The sequence below is a fragment of the Manacus vitellinus genome, unplaced genomic scaffold (genome assembly GCF_001715985.3).
Source record: "Manacus vitellinus isolate BGI_N305 unplaced genomic scaffold, ASM171598v3 scaffold_1_pilon, whole genome shotgun sequence".
Lineage (NCBI taxonomy): Eukaryota > Metazoa > Chordata > Aves > Passeriformes > Pipridae > Manacus > Manacus vitellinus.
The window spans coordinates 41,428,927-41,442,706 of NW_021939396.1; the positions used below are offsets into that span (position 1 = coordinate 41,428,927).

At 36.9% G+C, this 13,780-nt stretch overlaps 1 protein-coding gene across 4 annotated transcripts in view; it reads right to left on the reverse strand.

Annotated features, from left to right (window-relative positions):
• Window positions 1-13,780, reverse strand: part of UBE2V2 (ubiquitin conjugating enzyme E2 V2) — a 34,408-nt gene that overhangs the window by 1,469 nt on the left and 19,159 nt on the right. For all 4 annotated transcript variants that reach the window (XM_018080372.2, XM_018080393.2, XM_018080378.1 and 1 more), the window contains exons 2-3: window positions 8,467-8,612; window positions 5,065-5,190 (exon numbers count right to left, since the gene is read on the reverse strand). In XM_018080372.2, the coding sequence (XP_017935861.1) occupies window positions 5,065-5,190; window positions 8,467-8,612 (272 nt within the window). The remainder of the gene's footprint in view (window positions 1-5,064; window positions 5,191-8,466; window positions 8,613-13,780) is intronic.

Consider the following 13,780-nt stretch of genomic DNA (forward strand, 5'->3'; position numbering starts at 1 on the left):
GACATTCCTTAGTTCTTTGCATCCTTCTTACAGTAAGTCATCTTACGGAGCCGTGAAGATTACTGTACATCACTTACCAATTTGAATATGAACTGAAAGGAAAGGACATGGGACTTCTCCTATGCGTTTATAAAACCTGTGGGACAATTTACACAATTATATTATAACAGGGAGGTTTCCATAGGAAAGTCAGCAATTGAAAGTCATCCTGGGAATTGTTTTGGCAGCAGGTTAAGTCCCAGCCTCTGCACAGAGGAACTTAACAACACAGAGGGGTCTACAGTGGTGCAATTGCAAAGCAGGCCCATGGGCAGGAATAGGGCTACTGAATTCCACTGGCAGAGTAGAATGGGCAGCCCACATGGCTATAAAAGTAAGGGAAACCACTGTTTTGTGATTTAGACAGCATAAAACATCAAGAAGTTTCTTATTCCATCTTAAGTGCAAGCTGAAAGAAAAAACACTTGTAATCAGAAATAAGAATGTTAATACAGATGTCTTATTTCTAGATTATTCGAAGTGAGGTTATTTTCAGAACACCGGATGAGACTAAACCTTTTTGTAGGAGGAAGCTGGGTCCAAGGTTTAACAATGTTCTGGCCTGGGCAGCAATACTAACCCAAGAAACTTCTGCTCCCTCTCACTAGTCACTTTTCATTTAACTGTGCTACTTCCTATCAGCTCAGGTGAACCATTCAATGTACAAGGAGCTACTTTCTGAACTGAACTGATGGAACCAATCCAGCTTAAAAAAACCACCTTGGAAAGAAGTCCCTAAGTAGGATCCTTGATCTTGTTCACAGCTCAGTACTAAAAAGCATTTATTTTCACACAAATAATGTTCTGCTCAGAATCTGGAACCCCTTACAGTCAGTAGAGTTGCCTAAGACAGCATATCATCAAACTAGAGTATGAAAGGCAGACAGATTACCTAATAATTATTGCAAACATTTAATAAATTAGGAAGAAAAACAGCATCAAAAGAAAAGCACTATTTTGGAGAAGCATCATGCCATTTTAAAATACACAGGTGTATGAGCTAATACAGAAAGGTTTTGAAAGTTAACACTAGTGAAACCATCACTGTAATTCCTGTACTATTACTACTTTTTTTAAGGAGTATTTTGTTTAGTGTAGTAGATAAGAGTCAAAATGGCTGGAAAGGTAGTTGTTCTGGGACTACAGAAATGAACATCAATCTTCAATCTGGTCATTCTGTTTTAACACCATCTACCTTCTCCTTGCTTCTCTTCAACTTTGCCTTTGTAGGCTCCCTCAAATCTGTATATCTGCCTCAATTACTGCACATAGCAGTCAGTCACTACTGCTATTCAATCAATACAATACTACATAGACTGGAACATGAGAGCTGACCACTTATAAATTCCTCCTGCTTTTCTTTCTTGACTGGGAATTTGTAACAACAAACTCACAGACTGCAAATTCTGCTTTAACATTGTGATGGTTGTTTTCTGACTAAAGACTGCTGCAACATGACATTTTCGTTGCTATTTATCTCAAGTCTCTTTTCTGCAAGTCACCAACTTCTCTTATAACATCTTGCAGCAGTGAAGATTTTGGCTCAGGTTCTGTTTTCTCTGTTGCAGAATTGATTTCCAAGCTGATTCACAATAAACTCACTTTATGAAGAACAATGATAAGACATTTAAAAGAGTGACACAAACTGTGTTCAAATCGCACAAAAGCATTAGGTAATATTCAAATACATGCCCTGGGACACAGTGGGAGACATTTCAAAGTTACATAAAAGCTGATAAAGCTGCAAACTGCAATCTGAAGACTACTTTATTCTGGGGGTAGACCACTGTGAAACCTTAAACAATAGCAGGAGAAGCAATATGTATAATGCATCATTCTTTTCTAAACAGTTGAAAATAAAACAAACTATTTTACAAAATGATGCAAAGTATTCAGTGTTTATAATGTTCCAAATAACTTCAACAAGTAGCAAATGGTAACAAATGTCTACAATAAACATACTCAAAGCAGTAACTGGACAGCAGCTTACAGAGTTGTAGCTGACAGTGTCCCAAGTGATTTTAAAGGAAACAAGTATTTCCAGCTGTAAATGGTATCTAAATGAACAGAAGTGATTGCAAGTCCTGCAAGACAGACTGCTGAAGAGCGCTCTCAAAGATGGAAAAATCAGGCAACCTCAAAAGACAATGGAAAATAAACAGCACATCAGAATGCAATCTGTGTTTTATCAGTATGGGACACGTAAGTCTTCAAGAGAAAAGACCCTACAGCATTACGAATGATAACTTAGTTTTACAACAGTAATGCCATTTATACATAAAGGCATTTTGTCCAGCTCTACACAAGTACTTGGATTAGCTTTTCTGACCTTAGTAATATAATTCTGAACACAAATGCAGCAGCTCCATAAGCAAACTGAAAAGAAAACCACAAAAAACTTGCAGATAAAAAAGATAATTTAACAGGGTGCCTTAGAACACCTAAGTTAAGTCTTTTGAGATAAAATACTCCTGAACTAGTCCTCTCCTTTCCTGCACTAAATTTATCAAACAGCGATCGCTGAAGATATGCTGCTGACAGAAAAGTTACTTACAAGCAAAACTCCTCTCTCAGAGAATAATCAATCAAAAAGTCAATAAAGTTGGACCTGTCAGTATTAATAAATTCATTACACACACATACTTTTCATGCAAAGTGTAAAAGGGATTTGTGAGTCAAGAAGGTTGAGAACCACTGCCAACAAGGCAGTATGAGACTACTTTCCTTAGAGCCCCAGTGACTAGCATTTATCCACCTTTCCCCTCCACCACTCACACTCTAACTCAACAGAAATTATCACCCTCTAAACTCACAGGGGGGGCCCTACTTTTCCTCAGGTGTTAATTGGTACACATCTGTAAAGCCTACCTTAACAACATTACAAATGTTTTGAGCATGATCTGCTAAGACACACAATTACAGCTGCCATTTCTCTCAGGTCTCTTTTCTGCAAGTCACCAACTTCTTAGTGACATCTATAAGCAATGTGACCAAAAGCTGGCCACATGTCAAAAACCAGAGTGCATGCAGAAGCACGGATAGTAGAACATGTCTGAAGATGAAAGCCTGCCATTCATTCAAAGAATGCAGCAAACGACTTGTGATCTAATAAATGAAAGATGACCAGAAAGTGGGAGAACAGTTTGAAAGAAACAAGAAGAAACTATCAGGAAGCAGCAACATGAACTGTTCCTGGATGCTGAACCCCGTTTACCTCACAGTTTCTCTAATGAGCACAAAGGCAAAATAAGATAAAATGCAAGACACTGGGACAATTGGCACATTAAGGATTAGGTAATATATGTGTTTTAGATTCATTACTTATGAAAACTTTTCATTAAAAATATTATTTAGTCCTATTTAAATTCATTTTTTAAAAAAAGTTATGCATTTGCATAGCAAATCCTTCATATGATACACAAGTTTATAGAACTGTTGAGGGGAAAAAAATGAATGAAGGTCTTGTATAAGGTTTGAACTTATTAAAATCAAATCTTCCTGTAGCGATGACTCAATTTTTACAGTGCTTTCACAATGACCAGGCGGATCTCCTGTCACAGTATTCACCCTCAGCAAGCTGAGCAGTGTAGACTTCTCCAAACAAAAGCTCAAGTCAACTGGCTCGGTAAACATGGGCCTTCAGGCTCTAAAAGTCTGAGATCCTGCTTCCAAAAACCAACACCTACACTCTGAGGCAGGCAGAGATGAAGAGAGAAGGGCATGTTTCTCTACCAATTCAGAGTAATCCATCTTACTAGGAAGAGGTACAAAACCCACATATTCTAAACACACCAAAAGCTCTGCTGCATTCCAAATCGGCAGTTTCTGCTAATGACAACGCAATAAATACATAAACTTAGGTAACAAGCCACAGCTGTGATGAAAGGCATCCACTGACAGATAGCAATTTTGATAAGATCTTCAGGTAGAGTAACATTGCTGGCTACATAAAAGTATTTTCAAAGTAATTTCAGATTATTTCTGAAGTGTTAGTGCACTGGCTTTGGATGACCAACCAGAACACTACCATAGCTCAAAAGAACCCTTGAGAACCTCTCCCTCCACTACAGTCATTTAGAAACTTAAAGTTTCACATTTCAGTACTATTAATTACAGCAATCAAAGTCCACCTTTCTTTTAGATTTTGCAAATTATTTAAAATCCAAAGATGGTCTTTGACTCATCTCTAATGTAACCTTAACCCAGTTACTTTGCATCCACTAAAGACAAATGTACACACAGACAAGTGTGATATATTATTGCATTTCCTGCTGATAAATGTATATACCACTGTAAAGGCAAGACAGCTCACACCTCCTTTCATTGAGGAATGGGGTACCTCAGGCTTACTCACAGGATTAAAGTACTTAGTGAATAGCTGAGTAACAAACTTATTTGAGCTGTTGCCATTGTTCATGTACATGAACTCCTCCCATCCTAAGTGCAGGATCAGTGTAACTAACTTATTGCAAACTGATCTTTAAAATGAAAGTGATTACCATATATACCAAAAGATCTTAAGACTGAAGCTCAGAATCACCCTGGATCTGAATAAAGTCAGTATACAGAAAACAAGTATATAAATACACCAGTTCATTAAAGGTGAGTTAATACATCGGGATTGAGTCTCATCAGAAACAACTTCCATTTTTAATTAATGGAAAAATCTGAAAAAGTTTGTAATATTCCTGTTATAAATCCCCTTTTGTAAGAGTATTACAAGGGAAACATCTACACATAGCTTAAACACTAATTGTTTTCCCATTGAAAACTAAAACTTTCATCTTCATTTAAAAGAAAAAACTGTCTCAGTACTATAAATAATGCTTGTCTCATTGATAAGCCACTAAGAGCCACAAAGACTTGAAGTAGTAGGCCACAAAAATTCAATTTAAAACAGTACTTATATTATAAAAATTAAATATGAAAACTCTGTCCAACATGCATATTCCTCACCTGAGTTTTTCAAAGAAATACTTTATAATATAAATTAAGAACATGGTTGATCTTACCATTTCAACTTACCATTCCATTGGAATTATTTATTCCATTCATATTAATTTTAGTTACAAATCTAACTGTAGGAGGTGCTTCTGGATATTTAGGTCCACACTCTACTTTCAGACTGTATATTCTGTTTTCATAGTTTGTCTAGAAGGCAAAAAAACAGACTAATGCACTTTACTGAACGCTAAATATTACTGATTTTTTAAAAAGCAGAGTAAAGGCGAGAAGAATAAAGCTCAAGAAATATGAAATAAATATAAATTTGTTAATACTGTGTACAAACTGAAGGTCTTGGATTACTGACTGATACTCCACTGATTTGGTTATATTGATTACTTCAGGATTATGTGTAAATTATACTACCTATTGACTATTCCATACACAAGTTTTAACACAAAACAATTCTTTCTTTAAATCACATTTGCTCTCATCCTTTCTACCCACCTGCATTCTCAAAACAACATTGGAATAGTACAGGGCTGAGAGAAATCAATAATCTTTAGGAAAACTACCACTTTCTCCTGTAATGAAATATCTAACACTGAAAAAAAACTGGAAATGGAGAAAGATGGATAACTCAAGTTAAGATATAACCAAGAACAAGATAAAAAAAGGATCTGCAAAAGAAACATATTCTGCAAGTAATTAACACTATGGAAAATATATAAGATGCTTGATTTACTGGAGGATTTATGAACTTTGGACAATAAAGTGACTGCTAGCTTGCAGATGTCATTCCCAAGTGACTAGAGAGCAGATAATTCTAAATGCAAGTATATTTTGAGAAAGTCACATTAAAATTAGGTATGGTTCTATCTTTTTTAATCTTTTCAAGTAGACCATGCCAAGGATCAGTGGCTTTGCTGGTCACTGATGTACACACCTCTGTGCTCTAAAAGGAAGATAAAGCCACTTTCTACACCTGTCTTTCTATTGGCACAACAGATACAGCCAACATGAACCAAAAGCAGTAACATGCCTCTGAACTTCCCAAAAGCAGCATCTTTCAGCTGTTCTGCATCAGCCAGCTGTCACTCCAAGTAGAAGTATCAACCACGAAGCCAAGTTACCAAACGACAGTCCACTCTGTGGTCAATTAAAAGGCAGAATGGAAACAGGACTACTAAAGCACCCTAACTAAAGCACCCTAACTGTGTACCATAATTTTGAGAAGGCATAGAAACTGAGCAGCGAGTCAGAAAGAAACAAGGCAATACAAAAGGTTTTCTATGATTCTTTCCCATTACTGGGAGGGTGGTGAGACACTGGAACAGGTTACCCAGGGAGGCTGTGGATGTCTCAACCCTGGCAGTGTTCAAGGCCAGGCTGGATAAGGCCTTGGCAGGACTGGGGGGGCAGAGGGGGCGCTGGGACTAGATGATTTTTAAGGTTCCTTCCAACCCTTAACATTCTCATTTTATGATTAAAAGCTAAAGGTCCAATACAAGTCATCTTGTCCTGCTACAGGTAACATAGCTGGTAGTACAGCAAGAAAATATTAACAAAAATTCTCATTATTCACTCAGCTAAAACAATTTACTTTCCCATAGAGGGATAGTGGAAACAGGCCAAAATGTATATATACTGCTCAAAACTCTGAAAAATTCCAAGAACAGCACTCATTCTCATTCCCTTATTCATATCCAGGTGGCTTCTCAATTTTGCTGAGTTTATCAAGTCATTGTTTTACTGCGAGCCAAGCATCCCTTGCCAGCTTCCCAAAAAGCCTAAAGCCCCATTTTCTGGGGGTCAGAAAAATGTTTCCTTCAATCCAAAACAAATCTTACCCTCCTCCATCCATGCCGGTCACCTTTCAAACGAAGGAAGAAAAAAACCCTGATAAGCAATTTCTGCACAGCTCTAGAGAAGCCACCTATGAGAAGTTCATGCTGTGGACAGTATTAATAACTTTCTCTGTGTTTTACCTTACTGCACCATCTATATAACTCAGTCAATTCAAAAACCCACCTATCTTTTACAAACACTGAAAGCAGATATGCAATTCCTCTCAAGATGCCACCACTGGCTTGGGAACTGGTGGCTTCCACTTTCTACAATCACTGTGTACTGCCAGTCATTCTATCAGCAAGTTTGCAAGTCCCTGATATGGCACAAGATATTATCTGCATGCATTCTTTCTCATAAAAAAATAAAATGACAGAAATACAAACTGACCAGAATTAACAGCGCATACCAGGTTCGGTTGAGTTCATTATTTTTTTAAAACAAATGGGATGCTCTATAATAATCACTCCCTTCAAAGATATGGAGTAGTCTACCTTAGGTCGAATAAGAAACCAGTCACAGGCAGTTCTGGAGGCTTTTTGGAGAGGAGAAACTACTTCAGCTAGCTCAAATTTTAGAGTTCTTATCCAAATCCATAACACTACAAAGTTTCTTCAAAATGTACTCAAACACTGATTCCACAGAAGTTAGCATCCAAAGCATACAATCATTATGCTTATATTTTAAATTTGTCCTCTCCCAAATGCACTCAAATCTTAGGAGCTCACAACAATTATTCAAGTGTTCATTACAGTCTGCTGCAAGTTGGAACTGACTTCCAAAAGGAGCTTGAATTACACTGAATCTAACTCTGGAACTCTGTTACTCTGCAAGACACTGTCTTCACTGAGGCCAAGTTCTGATCCCGGTTCTTGTCCTGGACAGTTGTTTCAACAAGCATCCACAGATAGTAACGTTGTGCTAGCAGTGAAAAGACATATGCTACTTAGTCATTTAAAAGTCTCATTTACACATTGAACTTTTGTGTCATATTGTAACTCATGAGAAAGTGCGCACATAAGTAAAGGTGTCTCCACTTGCATCTCATGAGGCAGATACTCAGATACAAGAGATGATTACTTCTCTTGCAGGTTTTATCAATCTAAATGACATTCTACAAAACTCCAAAGGTCAGAAGGATTTGAGCTTTGTGTATATACTTTAACTATCAGAGGTAATTAAAAGCCGCTTAGTCTTTAGGCATGATTCAACTGAAACACTGACACTGCTACACTGAAAGACTATTTGATAAAACTTGTAAAGTTGAAAATATATTGCCAGTTTAGTATAAAATTGAAACTACCAGGCACATATGACAAACTATGGAAAGACAGCTATCTGTTTATTGTATTATTGCTGTACACTTCTGTGCAGTAATAGTAGAAATACAGAATGAATATATTCCTAACAGTAAAATAAGTCTCAAATCACAAGTGGCTTTTACAGCCAGCTGCAGAAACAGGGAAGGCTAGACTGAAAACACTAACATGCCTGAAAGTGAAGAATTCTAACAGGAATATATAGCATTTCTACAATTTCATACATTGAATTTCAACTAATTCCTTTATGGTGTAGAAAAGTAACATTTTTTTGCATTTTGTATTGCCTACAAACTTATTAATTCATCACACTTACCCTTGGTGGCCCAATAATCATTCCTGTCCATCTGGTGAGTGTCATATCTTCATCATCTTCAAGGCCCCAGCTTACTGTACCATCACCCACTCCCTTCTGCCCTTCTTCAAGTTCTTCCAACAAGCGAAAATTACGAGGTACTTTAACTGGAGAAAAGGGGAAAACGTAATTCTCCTCACATTAAGGAAAAAGGAAACAATTTCATTGCTTTTATATATTACACACTGGCAACTGCTGAATATACTTTCAAAGTCAAACAAATACTGCCTGCATGAGTTCATTTAGCACTCAGATTGCTTTGAAGCAACTAACTGCTTCACTGGAAGGTAGTTACTACCAATATAAGCCATAAAAGAGAAAATAAGAGAGCTTTCTTTAGTTTGAGATGGCTTAATTCAGATCTTCTTTCCCAAGCACAGTACCATTTAGAAACAGTACATTTCAAAATCAATTCACTGTCTGTCAAGTTCTAATCAACTAGAATCCACATAAAATTGATATGGCAATTCTACTCAAAAAATAATTACAGAATGCAACATTTAACACAGATTATCTTAATAAATGTAAACTGTAAGAGAAAGATTGAAACATTTTCACTGGAGCTATTTTTTAAAAACCCAACAAAACACTCTAATATCTGCAAACAAACTGAAAATCAAGCCTTTTTTAATCTAGTGATTAATATTGTCACTTACCAGAGGAAAAAAAATAAGCACAGAAACACTGATTAAGTTGTTAGAGAGAGATAATGACACATTCACAAAAGAATATGAAGATGTACTGCCTTAAAAGAGAGAAAACTAATATACTCACCAAACTATAGTTACTGGATTTTTATTATTATACATGAAAACAGGCAGATACTAATCGGTGTTAAACAACTGGATGCTTAATTGCTTTACATCACAGAAACTAAAATGGTACTTCAGCACTGATGTAGGGAAAAAAGCTAATTAACATTTGTGCATGCAATCATGGAATGCTTTCACTTTCAAATAAAATACGCACAATGAGGTAGTAGCCATATTATAATACCATAAGACTTCCATTTTCTCATAGTTGCTTATAGCTCTGTAATCTTTCTTACAGCTACTTACAGCTGAAGTTCTTTCCATGGTTTTTACTAGAGATCTTTTCTAGTACTGGAAGAATCCAGGTGCTCTATAAAACTAAAACTTAAGCCTGGGTACACGCAATGTTGTTAGCAAGTTTGAAAAAGATGGAGGTCAAAGAAGACTGTTTTTCATATCCATTATTCAATCACTGGGATTTCAGGTTCTACATTACCTAGTTTGTATTCCAAGCAGTCTCTATGAAAAAAAAACTAAGAGCAAGAGTATACATTATTTAGTCAATATGCAGCATATGGACCAGGACAGATACACATACCTTTCAGCAACTATTCAGATAGCTTATCTTGCTTAACTACGATTTCTCTTCTATTATGTTTAAAACTTTTTTTTTTCTTTTAGTAACACAGACTAGGGAGATGCTCCTAAAAATTTCTGAAACTATTGTGTCCAAGTTCTCCAAATTCCCATCAGAAAGCATTAAGAGTATATTGTCAGGACAGTGCAAGGAAATTAAGTCATTCATGTATGGCCTCACCTTCCTGCTTTGGTATTGCCACTCATTTGAGCCCATAATGAGCTACTTCTGCTTGCTAACTGAGCAGAAAATTATACATTGTGGTTAGTTTTCTAACAGCTTAACAAATCAGCCCTGCTCACGGAGAGATCTGTCAAGTACTGGCATTAAAGTGCAGTCATGGTAGCAAAAACTCAGACAACCTCAATGTAAAAATACATAGAAGCTTATTTTTACAGATAACAGCTCACGTTCTACTACCTGTACATCAAGGAGCAGATCACTTCTCAATACTTTGACACAGATTCTTTTAAAAAGCTTCATTTAAATTCATTTGCCCATTCCTCTGGTCCCATCCTGACTTCTGATTAACATTATGTCTGTACACTTACGTATCTAATTCAGATCAGAGATGAGAACTGAGAATCATGCTTCTATCACACTATAAAGCACAAAGTTTTTACTTCTGCTCCAGATTCATACATTCTCTAGAGTTGAGTCTGCCAGCATGATAAAATTCTACTAAACTTCTTGTTTTGCATCACATGACTGAACAGCTCCTGATTGGTATGTGGAGCCTCAAAAAACACCCACAACAAGCCCTGCCCCCAAACCCCATGTACTTTAGCATCCAATCATTACCTTAAACTTCTCCAGTGGCTGCTCAGAATGCAGAACCTCTGATTTACAGTTTAGCTCTTTAAAAACCACATAAAAGATGGTACCAAACGATTTCTTTCTGATCACCTGTTATCACCTTTCAGTACAGCTGAGAGGACCCAACTGCTCATTGCCTGGAGGTTCCATGCCTTCTCTCAGAACTCTGTTGTTCTTGCACTAACCAGACTCCTCTATTAGCCAAATTGTCACACTAATTTAGCAAAAAGCTGTTTTTCCTTCAGGCAAAAATCAAATCCAGCCAGTTAATCAATGGAATTGACTCAGGAAGAAAGATCAACAAATACCAGAGCTGACTGCTGTGCCCCCTCAGTGCCATCCTTTGCAACACCATGGGTGTGGGGATGAAGAAGCTTTTTGTGACAAAAAGCCACTGGACTGAGTCAGTTGTTCCATAAAATTGTACTCAACATACCAAACTGTAGGAGATGACACTTACAAGAAAATAAGAACCCCTTATGGCTAACTGACCTGTGTTAATCACATTTTTTCCACTACACTATCTGTGCTCACTAGTTCCCCTAATTGCCCAAGGGGAGAAGGGAAGGACTTGGAAAATCTCCAGAGCATCTCCAGAAAATAATTTAGATCTAACTGAAAAGAGACAAACATCTTAGAGCAAGTGCCAGGCTACTCAAACTAACTTTCTTATCAGTGCTTAAACTAGGTAGTAAAACACTGTTCTGAAGTTAAAAATAAGAGTAAAACCATCTAGTGTTAAAAAAATACACCAAAACAAGCCCCATCAACAATAACAAAACATATCACCCTAATGAGATTCCAACTCACTAAAAAACTCACAGAAAAAAGAATCTTAGTTCTCAACTATAACTGGACCAAAGATATGTTCAAAAAGGTTCTCTTTCAGAAAGTTACACATTTGAGCAACTACTACATTTGAGTCAACGGTGCATACACAACTTGCAGTTTTGTCTCTAATCCAGCACTGCTTCTAGCACAGCTATTTGCAATGACAGACTAAAGCTCTCCATTTGAAAATACAGATGGGCTCATCCAGATGAGGAAACAAAAAAACGCAACACGCCCCTAGCCTTCCTTCCCCTTATCTGCAAAGCTCACCTCACTGTGGATTTTACTGACAAATAACCTCCTGACTCACCTGCCCCCAAATTGTCTCAGGAACTGTCAAACAACTTTTACCAAATTTTCACAAACAGTTGAAGTAAACATATTTCACTTACACAAACAAAACAAACAATATTCACTCACGCTTACCTATACCAATGGTTTTTAATTTAAACATTTAATCATGAAACTGGACTATAGAAACTGGAACCCATTAGAACTCCATGAAATTATCAGTTAATTTAATATTTTGGAGCAGTAAGAAGATAATAAAAGCAATAAAGGTAAATAAAGACCTTAATTTAAGCATGAGGGCCTATTTTCATACATATGGAGCTACTTCAGATATTACATTGTAAACTACCAAATTAATAGAAGCAGGAAATACATTATCACAAAGCACAAGTCAGAACAGAAGTTAGAGCTCTGCTTTTATCCAGAATCTGTATAACCGGGGAAAAAAAAAATCAGGACAAAAAAAAAAGGAATCTTTAGTATCCATTAGCAGGACCAAGAACTTTCACTGGAGCAATAAAGGTGAATTGCCTGAATGGACCTGATCTTGCTAGTATGCCAGGCCACAGTTCCACAGTTGGTAATGTCACATCACCCATTAGTACAGAGACTTAATCAGCATCAACACAGAACACACAATCGCACTTATGTCAAATCTGACAGAACACACCGGATATACTAATCACATTTTTAAACAATTCACATGGACACACTCCTTCAAACACAGTTGAGAGTCCGAGCTCCCCACACATCAAATGATTCCTTGCTGTGTAACAGGCAGGAGTGGGATAAACTACACTCTTCTCCCAGCAGCTTATAAGAGGGAACAATAACCCTCATTATTCATAGACTGGGTCACAGCCTAAAGTGCGAGGTCTTCTGTTACAACCAAATCTATTTTTTTAGAAAAACTGTCTATTACAATATCCATACCAACATTCAGTTTATCTTAAAATCTCCCTTAGCTCTTGTCTTCAATCACTCCTGAAAATTACATCAGTACCAGGACGCTTTTACCATAGTTAAATGAGCATACTCCATACTACCAACACTCCCCAAGACAGCTATAAAAACAAACCCTAATACAGATGCAAGAGCAAGCTATATCAGGAAATTATATGTTAACACAGCTAGGATACTGTCAGGGATGCTATTCTTCCTGATTGAGATAGCTATGTCAGGAAAAGTCTGTAGTGTGAACAGTTTTGAATATGAGTTAGCTCTTGCCCACTGTCTTCCAGCTAACAGAAACTGAAAATGTATATCTAGCTTGGTAACAAAGAGAAAAACTCTCAAACCCCATTTATCAGCTTCAGGCTGGCAAGAAGTATTTCTTAAGGGTAGGGAAACGGGGGAAGGATGTCAGCATTGCAAATCCTAAGCCATAATATTTTATCTCCTGGGGCAGGGGGAGGAAGAAAAAAATCACAAAGAGAAACAGAGAGAATAACAGGTTCCTTTCAGCCTCTGAACAATTCATCTTGCTCTGGACAAAATAAAGCAAGAAAATGAAATATTGTACTAACAACAGCACCACACCACACACCCACAAAAAGAACATAAAATCAAAGCCTTAAACAGGTCCTGAAATGAGCAATACACAAAGAGAGGAAAGAGGGCCCGGGCATGTAACATACTAACATATTCTATTATGGCTGCAAAAGATATTTCTGTGAAAATAAATTTTTGAAAGACATCCTTCTCTAGGAAAAAAAAAAACCAACCTTTATAAAAAACTTGATCTATATTTTTATTTCATCAGTTACATCACATACTCTTTTGCCTATACACTAAAAAAAGCTTCTTACTATCAGGAATGTCCTATCAAGAAGTAGTACCAGGTGTAGTGTAATGACATTGCAATTTATCTGAGGTTGATCACAGTAATCAGACTCCAAAACCCTGAAATATTTCTAGTAACTTGCCTATTAACCAAGCTGCACATGGG